General features: G+C 38.4%; 3 protein-coding genes across 4 annotated transcripts; 2 read left to right on the forward strand and 1 right to left on the reverse strand.

The window, feature by feature from the left end:
• The first annotated feature begins 4,617 nt into the window (after positions 1–4,617).
• LOC148309907 (protein KTI12 homolog) lies at positions 4,618–7,081 on the forward strand. The gene is made up of 4 exons (XM_088259345.1): positions 4,618–5,268; positions 5,347–5,506; positions 6,301–6,481; positions 6,671–7,081. The coding sequence occupies exons 1-4, from the start codon at positions 5,001–5,003 to the stop codon at positions 6,905–6,907; spliced, it is 846 nt and encodes a 281-aa protein (XP_088115471.1). The 5' UTR covers positions 4,618–5,000; the 3' UTR covers positions 6,908–7,081.
• Positions 7,082–9,553: 2,472 nt separating this feature from the next.
• On the reverse strand, positions 9,554–12,975 carry LOC148309908 (protein-L-histidine N-pros-methyltransferase CARNMT1). 2 transcript variants are annotated; one of them, XM_088259344.1, is made up of 8 exons: positions 12,890–12,975; positions 12,678–12,812; positions 11,587–11,809; positions 10,959–11,508; positions 10,463–10,612; positions 10,213–10,364; positions 10,041–10,122; positions 9,554–9,800 (listed from the first exon to the last, which is right to left on the reverse strand). In XM_088259344.1, the coding sequence occupies exons 4-8, from the start codon at positions 11,427–11,429 to the stop codon at positions 9,660–9,662; spliced, it is 996 nt and encodes a 331-aa protein (XP_088115470.1). In that variant the 5' UTR covers positions 11,430–11,508; positions 11,587–11,809; positions 12,678–12,812; positions 12,890–12,975; the 3' UTR covers positions 9,554–9,659. The 2 variants fall into 2 exon arrangements, with proteins under 2 accessions (XP_088115470.1, XP_088115469.1); XM_088259343.1 differs by lacking the exon at positions 11,587–11,809 and having other exon boundaries at positions 10,959–11,475.
• Positions 12,976–13,855: 880 nt separating this feature from the next.
• Positions 13,856–15,492, forward strand: LOC148309909 (metaxin-2-like). The gene is made up of 3 exons (XM_088259342.1): positions 13,856–14,046; positions 14,582–15,155; positions 15,249–15,492. Exons 1-3 carry the CDS (start codon positions 14,004–14,006, stop codon positions 15,424–15,426), a joined length of 795 nt encoding a protein of 264 aa, XP_088115468.1. The 5' UTR covers positions 13,856–14,003; the 3' UTR covers positions 15,427–15,492.
• The last annotated feature ends 278 nt before the right edge of the window (positions 15,493–15,770 follow it).

Below are 15,770 nucleotides of genomic sequence, written 5' to 3' on the forward strand. Positions count from 1 at the left end.
TTTCATCCTGGCTTAGCATCTCTAAAGGTGTTAAATAGGGATGTGTAATGTCAGCGTGACTGTTTAACCTATACATGGATAATTGCATGAAAGATTGAAATATTGGATCTAGAATGAATAATTTGACTGTCTGTTGCCTTTTGTATGCTGACGATGCTGTTCTTCTTGCCAATAGCAGAGAAGACCTGCAGGCGTTAGTGACAAAAGTGTATAATGTGTGCAAGGAAAGTGATTTATTGATGAATGTTAGCAAATCCAAAATTATGGTTTTTGAAAGAGAAGAATGTAGATCTGAGTGTGAAATATTGGTAAACGGAGAGATTTTGGAACAGGTAGATGATTTCGTGTATTTGGGTAGTATGTTTTCTGGAAAGATTGATAAAGACATAGAAAGGAGAGTGAATGCTGGGAACAAAATGAATGGTGCACTGAAGTTATAGCAAATAAAAACAGCGAAATATCAGCGGAAGCTAAACTGGCAGTGCACAACGGTTCCAACTCTAATGTATGGAAGTGAAACATGGAGTTCGCAAAAGAAGGATGAAAGTAGACTGAATGCAGTCGAAATGCGATCTCTCAGAAGAAAACAAAACGATGTATGATAGATGTGCGAATAGTGAAATAAGGAAGGAATGCAAAGCTGAGATAAGCATTGTGTCGGGTTGTGGTCCCATGGTTAGTGTCGCGGACTCTTAAGAAGAGTTTCTCAGTTTGAACCCACTCTACCACAATTTGATACCTATTTCTAATAATGAGCCGCTTAGGCTCACAGAAATAGTATGAAATTGAAATATTTGTGTAAATAATAAAAACACAAATAATTATCGATAAAATTTAGAAAGGTGTTTTGAGATGGTTTGGACATGTAGAACAAATGAGTGAGGAAAGAACGGTAAAACAAATTTATGAGGCGAATGTAATTGGGAAAAGAAGCAGAGGAAGACCGAGAAAAACATGGCACGATCAGGTATCCAAATACTTGAAAGTGGTCAGGTTAGGAGTCGTAACAATCAGCGGGTATGTATGAGGAGATGCATGAACGTGGAAGAGGCGAAGAATGTTTGCAAAGACAGAGTGGTGTGGCGTTCTATTCTCTCTGCCTACCCCGCGGAGAAGCGGCGTGATGGTTAGTTTTTTTCTTCTCCTTTTTCTAGATCCTAAGGATCTGTTTGTGCCTCCGCTTGTAGCTCTTGGGATGTTGACTCCCAACTTTGGAGGTCTGCCTGGGGGTCTGCATCTTCAGGGATTCCTTGAAGGGCGATACGTGGAAGTCTGTCATCTGACATTCTGTTTACATGATCATTCCAGTATCGCCTTCATTGTCGTCCCCACCTCACGATATCCTCCGTCTTACACTTGCTCCGGATGTCGGTATTTCTTACTCGGTCTCGCAATGTGTTTCAGGTTATGGATCGGAGAGTCTTCATCTCGGAGGTTCGAAGTCGAGATTTTGTTCGAGAAGTATCTGCTTTTGCCTCAATCCCATAAGTGGCTATCGGCCGAACACATGTTTTGTATATTTTCATTTTACTTTCTATTCTATTATGTGTTTGTTCCTCCACACCGAGTTTCTGAGGCATCCGGATATAACTGCAGCCTTATTAATTTGATTCTGGGTCTCACCATAGAGGTCATAGACGTCGACTCCAAGATACTTGAATTTCATCACCTGTTCAACAGTGAACTCGGACATAAATAAGATCAATCTACTGGATGACATTCACAAAAGAAATGGAGTTCGACCTGTATGGAGCCAAAAACAAGGTCTGGAAGATGTTGGAGAAATGTAAAAAACCTACAAATGAATATACACAAACTACAAAAGTAACTATCAAACAGTGGGAAGACTGTTTCAAACGACTTTTTAGCGCGGCAGAAGAATATCAGGATCATTTTATACATAACAACAGTACGGAAGAGGTCACTGAACACAAGTGAAAAAGGCAGTCAAAGGACTAAAGAATAGACAATCACCCAGGCTAGACGACATCTCAAATGAGCTGATAAAATATGGAGGAGATAAAATTCATACAGCAATAAACAACCTTAAATCAAAGATATAAGGTTGTATATTTCTGTAAAAGAAACAAGCTGGTTTTGTGAAAGGAAGAGGAACAAGAGAGCAGATTCTCAACATCCGCCAAGTGATCGAAAAAAGTCGAGAATTCCTGACACCAACAGTTTTATGCTTTATCAATTATAAGAAAGCCGATTGCGTGAAGTGGGAACATCTATGGAAAGTGCTCATGGAGATGGGAGTCCCATCCCATTTGATAAAACTCATCCATGGACTTTATGCCCAAAGTAAGGCAATCGTAAGAATCAATGGCATAAACACTGCAAGTTTCCCCACTGAGAAAGGTGTAAGACAGGGATGCATACTCTCCCTTGACCTGTTGGTGAACATCTATGGGGAATACATAATGCGCAGGGCTCTTTACGAATGGAATGGAGGAGTGTCCATTGGTGGCGTAAAGTTATCCAATACACGATATGCGGACGACACAACACTTTTGGCCAAAGACCCAATAGAGATGGTAGATCTCCTTAAACGAGTAGAGATTGAGAGCAAGGCACTGGGACTGGAGATTAACCAGAGCAAGACCAAGATCATGATCATAGATCGATCTAAGAATTTTGGTGATCTCGGAAACTCGCTCGAAGGTTTAGAGATAATAAACGAGTTCCAGTTCCTTGGATCTCAAATCAGCAATGAAGGAACTTGTGAAGGAGAGATTAGACATTGTATCGCCATCGCCAAAAGTGCCATGTCTAAGCTAGACAAAATCTGGAAAGACCGGGGTGTGAGTAACAATAACAAGATGAAGCTTGTCAGGAGCTTGGTCCACTCCATTTTTCTCTATGCTGCTGAAATATGGACCATAAAAGCAGCAGAAAGGAGAAAAAATTATGCCTTTGAAATGTGGTGTTGGAGGCGCATGCTCCGAATTCCATGGAGAGCTAGACGCACCAATGAGTCCATTCGGCAGGAACTACGCTTGGATGGCTTGACTCTGGCCAATGTCTGTACCCGACGGATTCTCCAGTTCTTTGGACACGTCGCGCGTGACAACGAGGATAGCCTGGAATGACTAGTTGTGATTGGTAGCCTGGAGGGAAAGAGAGGGAGAGGAAGATCCCCCACACGATGGACCGATCAAATTAAGGCAGCAGCAGGCACCTCAGTGGTTGGAGCGCTACATGCAGCGAAGTCAAGGGATAACTGGAGAAGAGTCATTGCTTCTGCAAGGGTCACAACCCTCAGCAATGAGGAATAAGACGGAGAAGAAGAATATCAAAGATATTCAAAACATGTAGTATACCAACAGAATGGCGAACAAGTGTAACTGTGCCCATATTCAAAAAATTGATAAGAGAGACCCTGGAAACTACCGAGGTATAACTCTCCTTAGCTGTGCTCTAAAACTTACAACCACCATTGTCAGAAACAAATTGGAATGACAAATCACCAATAGAGAAGAACAACAGGGGTTTAGAAAAAACAGATCAACAACAAACGCCATCTTTGTTGTTAGACAAATAGTTGAAAAAGCAATAGAGTTCAATAAGACCGCTTACCTCTGCTTTTTAGATCTTACCAAAGCATTCGATAGAGTCAGATTAAAGGATGTCATTAAAATTCTCGATGAAAAAGAAATACCTCTATATTATATTGTGAAACTTATAAAAGATCTAAACACCAATAGCTACACAAGGATCAAAGCAGATGGCGAACTCACAAGCTTAGTTCCCACTCCTGTCGGAATCAGACAAGGAGACAGCCTCAGCCCATTTCTTTTCAATTTGATTATGGATAAATTGATAGAAGAGGTTGCCAATATAAACCTGGGCTACCGACTGGGCGGGAAAAGAATCAGCAATGTCTGTTACGCTGATGATGCCGTCATTATAGCAGAATCAGAACACGACCTCCAAAGAATGGTTCTCAAGTTCCACTTGACATCGGAAAAGTTCAACATGATATCCATGACAAGACTAAAAGCATGACCATATCAAAGAGTCCAGTTAGATGCATTATTATTACGATATAAGATATCTTTTAAATAATGGTTAAGTGTTATTATTTAGTTATAATGTTCCTCTCTTAGTTTTTCCCTCTACCTCCTTCCCTAAACTCCCCTTTTCCTTTGCCTTCCTTATTATCATTAATTTATAATTTATGATTTTTAAATTTTCAAGTACTATCTACTCTCTGATTGCATACAGCTATATATGGTATCAAACTTTTTAACCTATATCACTAGTCTAATTTTGGTTGGTTAGAAGATATTGCTTTTTAGCAATAAGCCCGCCAATGTACTTTTTTCTTTTCTGTACATGAAGTATAAATAAATAAAATTTATTAATATCATATCCGGTAGCATAAACATAGCAAAAAAAATACAACTTTTATTATTACAAAAAATATTTGGCCTGATTTATTGTGTAATTTATTTGCGTCTATGAAAAGGTTAAGTGATCGAATAAAAAAATCGAATTAAATAATAAATACAAAAAGTCGTTAAAAATTAGATTCTGTCATTCGATTTCTAATGCCAACCGTGCTCGATGAAATCGAATTAAATTTTGACAGCAGCTGTCAAAGAAGACATATTCAGTATTCTATGGAGAAAACTGTTGGTAGTCCATGGCTGTGGTTTGCGCGCTATGCTAATGAATTTACTTTACCATTAGTGTATTAATTTATGTAAATAAATTTTGAAAAATTGTGCGTTATGATTAAATAATGCACTAATAACTGATTGCAGTTAGAAATATTTTAGTTAGTATTCTCTGGACTAAACTGATTCTATTAACAAAACCTAACCTAATACTTATAATTTTCACCCTGTTTACATTAATTTAGCAATAATAATATAAAACCGGATAGAGAATTACATTCATGGCAATTTAGGGATGTACTGGAGCTAGCAAAAGCCTTTATTTTCACGCATATATATATTTTCCAATAATATATCTTGCATTCAAATTACTCTAAAATGCCTCTAGTTGTTATGTGTGGTATACCGAAAAGTGGAAAAAGTACGAAGGCTCTAAAAATCAAGGAATATTTAGAAAAACAACATAGAATAAACGCTCGCATTATATCAGAATCTGAGGAAATGATTAAAGCCGGATTTGAGAAGAACACTTTTTATGTCGACTCACAGAAAGAAAAGCACATTCGCAGTGTTCTGAAGTCCGAAGTTATGCGACTGCTCGATAAAGAAGATGTTGTCATATTGGATTCAGGAAATTATATCAAAGGTTTGTCCTACATTTATTATAGAGTAATTAAGTACGTAGTTGGAAACTAAATACAGGCGTAACAACTATATATTGCAGGATTCCGTTACGAGTTGTATTGCGCATCCAAAGCCGCCAAGACCACACAATGTACCGTGTTCTGTATTGCCAACATTGGGAGCGCGTGGGAGACCAACACAAGGCAGGGGGGAGGAGACGCTGCGTACTCGCGGGAGGTGTTTCATGCCCTCGTGCAGAGGTTTGGAAACATTTCATATTTTTACTAAATAAATCGTTTCTTTATACATACAATGATTTCTGAAATTGACATAATTTTTTTTTCGTGTTTCTGTTTGGGAGATAGGTTAGTACAATATGTTTGCTATGACTACCTTTTGTTTGTGTATCTGTATAGTACTTGTAAGGTGCTTCATTTGATTTATTTGCAAGATATACTAATGTTATTCATGTGTTATTTTCTTAATTTATGTTTTAGTTATATGCGTATAATTTGTGTATTTTTATTTATACGTTTGGCGTTTAATTTGTAGAACTCCATTTTAATTTATGTATTACATGTAACATTCGTTTGAAAATGCCATCACTAGGCGAAACAATTGTCTCAAAATTAATTTTTATGTGTTTTTTAACAATAACTTAGTAGACTCAAAAAATCAGGTTTGATTTAACATTTAATACTTAAATTATGTATTTTTGTTCAGATTCTATGATGCCTATGCAAATACCAAACAGTATCTGATACCATTTTTATTTTTATTTTTATAAACCACAATTTATACGTTATTAACTTTTATGTATTAGCTTTGTAACATATTCTTATAAAAAATATTTATAAATTTGTGATAACAATAATGTTACGTTGGCTTAAGTATTCAATATCTGGTCGGAAAATAGCCAGTGTATAGTTTTCTTGATGATCATTTAACTATGTTTTAGATTAAATTATTATACTTTTAAATGAGAAATATAAATAGTTGTAAAGAAAAACTCTAAAATTTCATAAGAGTAAATATTATTATAATTTGGGGGCAGGTTCGAGGAGCCGCAGTCACAGCACCGCTGGGACAACCCACTGGTGGTGTGGGGGCTGGCGGAGGCCCCAGAGGCAGAAGGCGAGGAGCGGGCAGATGAGGAGGGGGGCGATGCACTGCCGCAGGTGCATGCTGCTCTCTTTCAGAGGGCGCCACCGCCTCCCAATCTCAGCACACAGAATGTACGTCATTGTTTCCTTATTTGCTCTTACTGATCATTGTGAAAACTATTTACTACAATTGAATGTCATCCTTTTAAAACTAACCAGTTAATTAATTGCGTAATATTTTATTTTATTAACAAAATAATAATAATGTAAGTTTGTGAAAATAAAGCTATTACCGGAGTTGATAATGAATATTGATGTTAGGCTCCCCTGTCAGCCACCACGTTCCTGCAGCGAGCGGATGGCGCGACGCGAGACGTGTGTCAGCGGGCGGCGCGGGGGGCCCTCCCGGGCCTACTCGGGCCGGCCCCGCCGCCGGCGCGCCTTGCCCGCCTGCGCCGACAGTTCCTCATCTACGCCAAGCAGACACTTTCCACAGCCGATCCAGAGACCATCGCGCCGCTCTTTGCGCAGTACTTGATTACCAATTTAAAGGATTGACAAATCACAGCTGTGGTATGTGGCAATAAAGATCGACATCAGCGAACTTGTGCAAGTATCTCGTAACTGCACCTGATTTCTCACGTTTATTGTGATTGAAAATATTAAAGCTGTTTTATTTATTTAAAAAATGTATCTAAATATTTATTTATTAAAAGATTTGGTTTCTACAAATGTATTTATTCAAGAGTAATTACAAATGGAAATATATCAAGACTTCTCTCTTTTGATGCATTTGAATTGGAAGAAATGGAGTTTTGATCCCTCTTTTTTCGAGCCTTGTAAACTTTCCTATTTTCTATAATTGTTTATTGAATTATATCATTACAAAGCGCCACATTACAAAATAGTCAAATTTAAAAGCCGTTGGTGAAATTGATACACTAAAACCATCACACAGCTAATGTGGCCACACAGAACCACTTTTCTAGAGCATACAAATGAGCACTCAATTAGCTTGTACAATATCATGGTACTCGTATTCAACATGAGCAATGAGTTCTACTGTATGTGAATCAGCTGTATTCGTATTGTCAACAATATTTATCCAAATAGAATGACTTAAAGTTATGCAAATAATAATAATTCAGAGTGACAACTTCTTAACCCTCTAAGATGCGTCACCCCAGATAATATGTGAGGGAAATGGGAAGTTATTGAAGCTGCTAATTTAAAATATTGGGTCTTATAAAAAGTCTCCGCGGTTTTTTGGTACATTTTTTAATAAAAATTTTCTTCATTGAAAACCAATTTTATTCAAGTACATATTGACCATTATTATCTGTGGCCTTTTGTCATTTTTCGGGTAGCTTCATAATTCCATCAGTGTAGAACTTATTTAATTGAAACGGTGTTTCAATTAAATATTAGATAAAATATTATTTACTACCATTTTTGAAGCGCAATACACCGCCGACAATTTCAGTAACTGGTCACCTCTGATTAGTACATACATATTTATAAATAATGTTATTTAATATTATTGAAATAAACTTATACAACGTGTAGTTCAAAACATTTAAGTGTTTTTTTTATGACTGATTACATTTTAATGTATGCACATATTTTCCAATGATTATATATTTTTAAAAGGAGTAACATGCAAATCCTCTTTTTTAGAGGCTTTTCAGGTTTCATTTTGTGTTTATGATCTATTTTTTATATCTCCCTCCCTATCTTTACTTTGCTTACCTGCAGACAAGTAGAATTTGTGTTAGTTTTTATATGCTCCTTATAAAAGAGTGTCTACCTGACCATGCCACGTAATTTGTACGCAAGTAATTTTCAAAATGTAAATTATTTATTTGATAAATAAAAATAAATAAGAAATTGCAGATACTGAGTAATATTAGGGGTACCGAAAAGAAATCCATTTTTTTTTCATACCTTATTTGGGATTAGTCTATACCTGAACACGGTGGAGTAAACATCTTTGTGAGTGTTACATTCTAAAGTTTTTTTTTTGTTTTTTTTTTAAATTTTTAGTGATAAAATAGGCAAACCAGAAGCAACTGAACAACATATTCAGCATTATATGCTATTATTTTTCCATCAAGGCTGGAATGCGACCAAAACTACTAAATAAATTTGTATGTATGTATGTAAGTGTATGGAGCAATGCTAACTCCAAACAGATGTCAGTTTTGGTTCAGAAAATTTAAATCCGGCGATAAAAGTCTGACAGATGATCGGAAATCGGGGCGCCCACAAAATTTCGACGATGATCTGAAGGCCACAGTGGAGGCCGATCCTCGTTTAAGTATTGAAGAATCATCACAAAAACTCCACACTCCATGGTCCACAGTGCACATCATTTACAAAAAATCAGTAAATCAAACAGAATGGGTGTTTGAATTCCGCACGCGCTCTCCGAGGTGAACAAGGAGGTTCGAATGAGCATGTGCGAATCCCTGTTGCCGAGGCAAAAATTAAATCCATTTTTGAAACGAATTGTGACCAGCGATGAAAAATGGATTCTGTACGATAATGTTACACAAAAAAACAATGACTTTCAACATCCTTCACCCTAGGCCTGGTCTTACCCTTCGCAAGGTCCTTCTGTGTGTCTGGTGGGATATTTGTGGAATCGTCCATTACGAACTACTGAAACCTGGAAATACGGTAAATGCAGAAGTCTACTGTCAACAACTCTCAAGGTTAAATGAGAAATTGATCACAAAATGACAAAAATTGGTCAATAGAAAGGGCGTGATTCAGTGGCACAACAACGCTCGGCCCCATAATGCCAAAATAAAGCGCGAAAAAAATTCCGATTTAAATTTAGAAGCCTTAAAGCACCCCCCATACTCTTTAGACCTTGCTCCTTCTGATTTTTACCTATTTAGGTCAATGGAACATTCATTACGGGAAAAAAAAAATAAAAAATTTGCAAGATGTCGAAAATCATTTAGATCTATATTTCAAGTCCAAACCAGCGAGTTTCTATAAAAAACGAATTGAAAAACTACCTGAGAGATGGCAGATAGTCTTAGACAATGATTGAGACTATATTTTGTAATATAAAAAGTACTATGCAAGATTTATGTTCATAAATATGTCAAATAAAATTAATGGATTTCTTTTCGGTACCCCTAATATTAGGAGTGTCAGTATATTAAAAAATTATATGAATTAAATAAAACACAATTTATACTCCCAATATTGTATTTTACAAAAATAATTTTAAAAAGTAGGTTTAACCGATAAAATATAATATTTACATTTGTGTGAGGTAAGTCAGGTTATCATTTGGTCATACAGAGATGTGGGTAGATTGTGAAGACTGGGTAGACTGTGACGGCTTGCGGCAGACCAGGAACACCGAGTCGTACTCGTGTTGAAGCATGGAACGCGGGTTATTGAAATATTTGGTTCTTACTGCAGTCTTGGTCTTCTGCAAGATTTACATATTATTTGATTCAGTTACTTCATCTCATACTGGAGTCACATATTTATAAATCAAATAAATAGCGACCAGTCTTAAATATATATAAAGAGTGGTCGTTAGCAAAACTTACTGACACAATATTTTCATTATCTATTTAGCTTTTATAACTACAGCCTGCGCAACTTTAAATGAGAAAATCTGTTGATCTTTCATAAAGAATAACAAAGATGAATAAAGAATAGATACCTCTATAACAAATCCTACTCGCTTGATGATATCGCACAGTATATCGAATGGCGGTTCTATACTTCCTTCATTGTCCATGTCACTGCAAAATGAAAGGTATAATCAGTTTATTGTGTGGAGGTGAACACTTGCAGTTTGCGGAGGTGAGCAGAAGCGTATAGATATATCTCACCAATAGTGATAGAGAAGAGGACCGATGTTGACCCAGATTCCTTCCGGTTTGAGGATCTTATAGATGGTTTCTACAAAGTCGATGACGTTTGGAGCGCAGTCGATAAAGAAACATGTCGCCACACAGTCCCACTCATCTGGGGCAGTGTACACCTGCAGGGAGAAAAGAGGGTGAGTAAGGTGCAATGGTAGGATATGTCACGGCTTGGCACTCTCACGGTGCACTAGCGCTCGTGCACAATGAAGCTCACCTCCACAAAGTCCCCGGCCACCATGGAGAAGGCGCGGCCGTGAAGAGCTGCCGGGTTGATGTCGGGGAAGTGCACTGCGCGGAGCTGGTCCTCGCTCGACATGTTGTTCACAAACTGGTGTACCCACGGGTGGATGCTATACTTGTTCACCTGCAATTATATTTATAGCCATATGTATTGTACATCGGAGTTTATATACCAATAGTAACATGTAAAGAAATATACTAAGAAAACGGACCTCCTGGATGAAAATCAACTGGTATGGAAAAAGTATTTTTTACTATAATAGATATTTGTTCAGGACTTTTTAAGGTAGAATTTTATATTTTTAAAATTTATTTATTTATTACGATTCTGTAAAATATTTTAAGAATGCACTGTAGTATTTCACCTTTATATAGTTAAACTAAGAGTTTGGTTTTCTTACACACCTCGAACATTCACTTTGAAGGAAGACCAAGCTGTGCCAAGATTACCTATAGGTATAGGACGTTACCTCGTGGCACTTGTTGAGTACAAAGTTACTGGCGAACAGCATGAAGAAGGAGAACTCGTTGCCCTGGCAGGTGTAGCCGCGCACGGCGATCTCGTAGGCGAGGCGGCCGAGTCCCGCTCCGGGCACGAGCACGCTCACGCCGGCCGGTTTCGGGAAGTGCGCTGCGATCTCCTCCAGGATGGGCGAGTAGCACTGGCGGCGCTCCTCGGCGCCGGACGCACTCCAGTCGCGCACCACTTGCTTCAGTACGTACTGCACTTTGTCCATGTCCTGCGCGGGCGGTCGCGGCGCCTCCGGACCCGTGCGCTCCTCCGCCGACATGAGGTCCTGGCGCGGCACGTTCTCGAAGATGGTGGCCGCGTCCTCCACCAGCGCGCAGATGAGCTCGTGGTTGTGCAGTACGGCGGCGCGCGCGCTCTGCAGAGAGCGGACGTAGCTGCCGAGCCAGCGCCGGTGCCGCTCCGGCAGCATACCCGTGAACTCCTCTCTCCGGGATATCCTCTGCAGCGCCGCCGTCCTGCGGACTCAAATTATTAAGCAAAGGAGAGATCTAGAAAAACACGTCATAATAATAAAGAAAAACACTATCAGCATGGTCAATGCAGTTTTGTATTACAAATGCACCCACCAATCTACGGATAAGTTTGTTGCAAAGTATATTACAAATTTAAATATATATTTATAGTATATTTAAATGCAGCGCATTCATCAGTCAGTTGGAATGGCATAAATAAGAAGATGAAAATGACTTTTTTCATCTTTTTCCGTCCCTCTTGAAATAATATGTATAGCCAACCATGTAGAGCTCCCTTTTAAAATTATACAAATATTGGAGAATCTGTCTTAGTTATCTGTAATCAAATAATGAAAGTAATAGTTCTGTATTAATTCGCACCAGGGGTGTAAAAAGGGACCAAAAACGGGGGAAAAAATCACAAGATTTATATATTTATTGAATAATTTAAAAAGCGCCATTTTTGTGAGAAATCACCTCAAGGGCGTTCTACTTCAAGCTTCCTGTACATCCATACATCTTGCTAAACAAGCATTCTGATTACGTAGAGTTCTGACATAACTAGATTCTAGGTTCTGATTCATTTGGTCATCTCAAGTCTTTCTTGGCTTTTTTTATTCTGTTTCTTCCATTCATCTTTGACAAATATACTCTTTTAGTGACTCTCGTTATCCATCCATTGACATATCCAAACCACTTAAAAGGATCGTTCTTATTCTTTTAAATTATTTCTTTCTAATAACTTCATTTTTATTTTTGTAAAACGAGTATATTAATTTTCCACACATTGGTCTAAGGGATTGTGTTTTAACAGCGTTCACTCTGCTTTCATCCTTTTGCCAACTTCATGGTGCGCTTCCATACATCAGTGCAATATCGCTCTGCTATTATTAGCTTGGCATATTTTCCTTATACTTCCATGGGCATATTTTTATTTGAAATTACTGTAATCGGTGGGGAATTTGTGACGCCATAAATTAGTTCCCCATTTTTTTTCATACAATGGAGACCATATGGAATCAAAGCTAAATCATCCATGTTCAAAATACATTAATAAAAACATAAGCTCGGTTAGCTCATGTTTTTAATTAATACATTATGAACTTGAATGATTTTTACATTGCTTCGATATGGTCTCCTATGTTTACCGAGAGGTATAATTATATATATAACTAATTGATACAATAATTAAAAAAGCATCATACTTGTAATATTTAAACGCTGCCAAAATAGAATGGAAATGTTGCTTTTCATTTTCGTCGTTGAATGGATTATCCGGAACATTCCCATATTCGTCAAAATCATTTCCTAATTTATTCATATTCGGGTCCATATTTAAACTAGATAAAAAAATATCAACACTTACACGAGGAACATTAATTAATAAGTAAATAAGACCGATAGACCCGATATTTACGTTCAAAAATCTGCCCGATATTTGTACTTATTTTGAATACCTATACAAATATAAAAACTCCGGTTTAATTGAAATTATTTTTCCACAGATATTTGTTATTTTGTATACAATTCAAATTGACAACCGAAAACCAAAGACAAATTAGCGAAATTTGCTTTAGTTATTTTATTATTATTTTTAAAAGAGTAATAGGTATTTGTGTTTTTGTTATTTACACAAATATTTCAATTTCATGCTATTTCTATGAGCCCAAGCAGCTCATTATTAGAAATTGGTATCAAATAGCGGTAGAGGGGTTCGAACCGATAAACTCTGACTCTGAGACATTAACCACGGGGCCACAACCCAACAGTTAGATTTGGGTTAGATCAAAGATTATATACTAGTGATGATATTCTTGCAGAAGATATGTCTTTTTCCGAATTTTAAAGTCCCTAAAGGGTTGCGCTAATACAGATACAGATTTGCTCGTAATTTCTTAGCAACTAGGATGACGACCATAATTCGCAGGTTACAGTTATAACCACATGAATAAAATACAAAAACCACACCTATAAAATATAAAAATATTATTGAGACTCTTAGCTCATCAGAAATGAAACTTTTTAGGTTCTAGAAACAGTTATTTTTTGCATTTGTTGATGATTTTATTATTTCAAGATTATAAAATGATTATGTGTAATTTAATTGAAGAAAACATGATAGTTGATACTTCGGTCTCGAGGGGTCGAGCAGGCAGAGTTTAGGGTTGAAGGGGGGGAAAGGAAAAAGGAGCCAAGTATTATTATGCCTTCTCAGTCTTCTTGGACTGGAGCATGGCCAAGATATTGGGCAGGATGCCTTCTCTGAGTGGCGGTCACGCCGGAGAGCAGCTTGTTGAGCTTCTGTGGATTGATAGGTACCTTCCTATGATTTTAAATTATTGTCTATGAAATCACTATATAAATTAGGGTTTTATTAGAGTCTGTGGATTTTTACCATCTGTCAAAAGTTGTGATATGTTGTTAGCATTCAAATAAATATTAATGTTTTTAAAAAATATTTGATGATTTCATCAAAAAATCGAATCGAAGGGTGTTATTTTTTATACAATAAATAAATATTATCGCGTAACATGCCATCACCCGTCGTAGAAAACGCAACATTCGAGTTGGACGGTAATATGTCAGACGTTTTACACATTTTGTTATTTTGCTGTATTCTTACATAACCTATTAGCGAATAGTTAAAAGTAGACTTGACAAATGTATAGATATGTAACTATCTAAAACTAAGTGTATAAATCTCTGATTCTGTACACTTAGTTTTAGATAAGTAATCTATTGTATTTCTGTCCGCCTCCGTAGTGTAATGGTCAGCACGCTCGGCTACCGTTCTGGAGGTCCCGGGTTCGATTCCCAAGGGGGGTAAAATAAATATAAGTGATTTTTTCACTGTAATATTTATTAATGGACTGGTACCTGAAGCGGAGGGCTGATCACCTTTCCTTCATGTGTAAACGATCAAGATAACACTGCGTTAATATGACACAGTGCCCTATGCACCATTGGGGTGCGGATAAGGGTTTTATTTATTATTATTAAATATTACAGCATAAATACTTTTTGAATGTAAAGTATTTTGTTGTATATTTTATTCGTGTTTCTATTGTAAAGTCTGGGTTAGTCATGTGAAATGTTGCATCTGTCGCAGGCGCAGAGCCGTGGCCCGAGGATGTGCAGCTGTTTCAGCCTTACGAGGTGGAGCAAATCTTGCTACCGGACAATGCCAACTGTCTCGCGGTGCAAGCCTTCCTGCGCTCGCTCGGGCTGCCCTTCACCGTGGAGATGCGCTGGAACGCCGAGTGGATGGCGCCGGGCGGCCGCGTGCCCTTCGTGCGCGTGGGCGCCTTCCTGGCGCCTGAGCTGGAGGGCGTGGCGGGTCTGCTAGGCGAGCGCGGATTGCTGCCGCCCGCGCCGCCCGCGCAGCGCGCCGACACGCGCGCCTTCTGTAGCACCATCCACAGCGTGCTGTACCACGCGGAGCTGTACGTCTGCTGGCTGCACGAGCCCACCTTCCGCGGCGTGACGGCGCCGCGCTACGGCTCCGTGTTTCCGTGGCCGCTGGGCTGGCTGCAGGCGCGCGCCAAGCGCCGCGCCGTGCGCCGCCGCCTCGCGCTGTTCGGCTGGGCGCAGCGCTCGCTGCCGCAGGTGGTGGACGAGGTGGACAAGTGCTGCCGCGCGCTCACGGAGCGCCTCGGCGACAAGGATTACTTCTTCGGCTCCAAGTGAGTACCTTCCTCATCCCTCCACTGCACCCCGACATTCACCTCCATCTACCCCTTGAGGTAGCGTTATAATGTTCCGTTTGCACATTGCAGGCCCTGCGAGTTGGATGCGCTTGTGTTTGGGCACGTGTTCGCTCTGGCCACCACGCAGTTGCCCTGCGACCTCCTCTCCGCTACAGTGAAGCGTTATCCCGAATTATTATCTCTCGCCACGCGAATTGAAAATACTTATTTCAAGAAGAAGAACGACTCTCGTCCGAAGAATAAATAATTTCTACAATATGTAAATAACTAGCGCTAATATTAAGTTTGTTATTATTAAAGAGTTTTAAAATTATGCACAATTTTTAAATACACTTTATATTACTAAGAAAATGAATATCCTACTGTTATGTAACTAATTTCTTGTACGCATTCACTGCGAACGGAGTATTTTTTAATTCAAACTAGTCAATCCATATTTTTTAGTTAGAACAGTGTTTATCACCTTACCAGAATATAATAAAATATATTTTTAAAATGAAATATAAAATATCATTTCATTCCACTTTACTCCGTCACTAGATTGTATAATCGGATAGTATAATGGGATATTGTATTCCCGTTATATTTATG

This window comes from Brachycentrus maculatus, unplaced genomic scaffold, assembly GCF_059751285.1.
Source record: "Brachycentrus maculatus isolate JH-2025_06_01 unplaced genomic scaffold, ASM5975128v1 h1tg000116l, whole genome shotgun sequence".
In the NCBI taxonomy this organism is placed as follows: domain Eukaryota; kingdom Metazoa; phylum Arthropoda; class Insecta; order Trichoptera; family Brachycentridae; genus Brachycentrus; species Brachycentrus maculatus.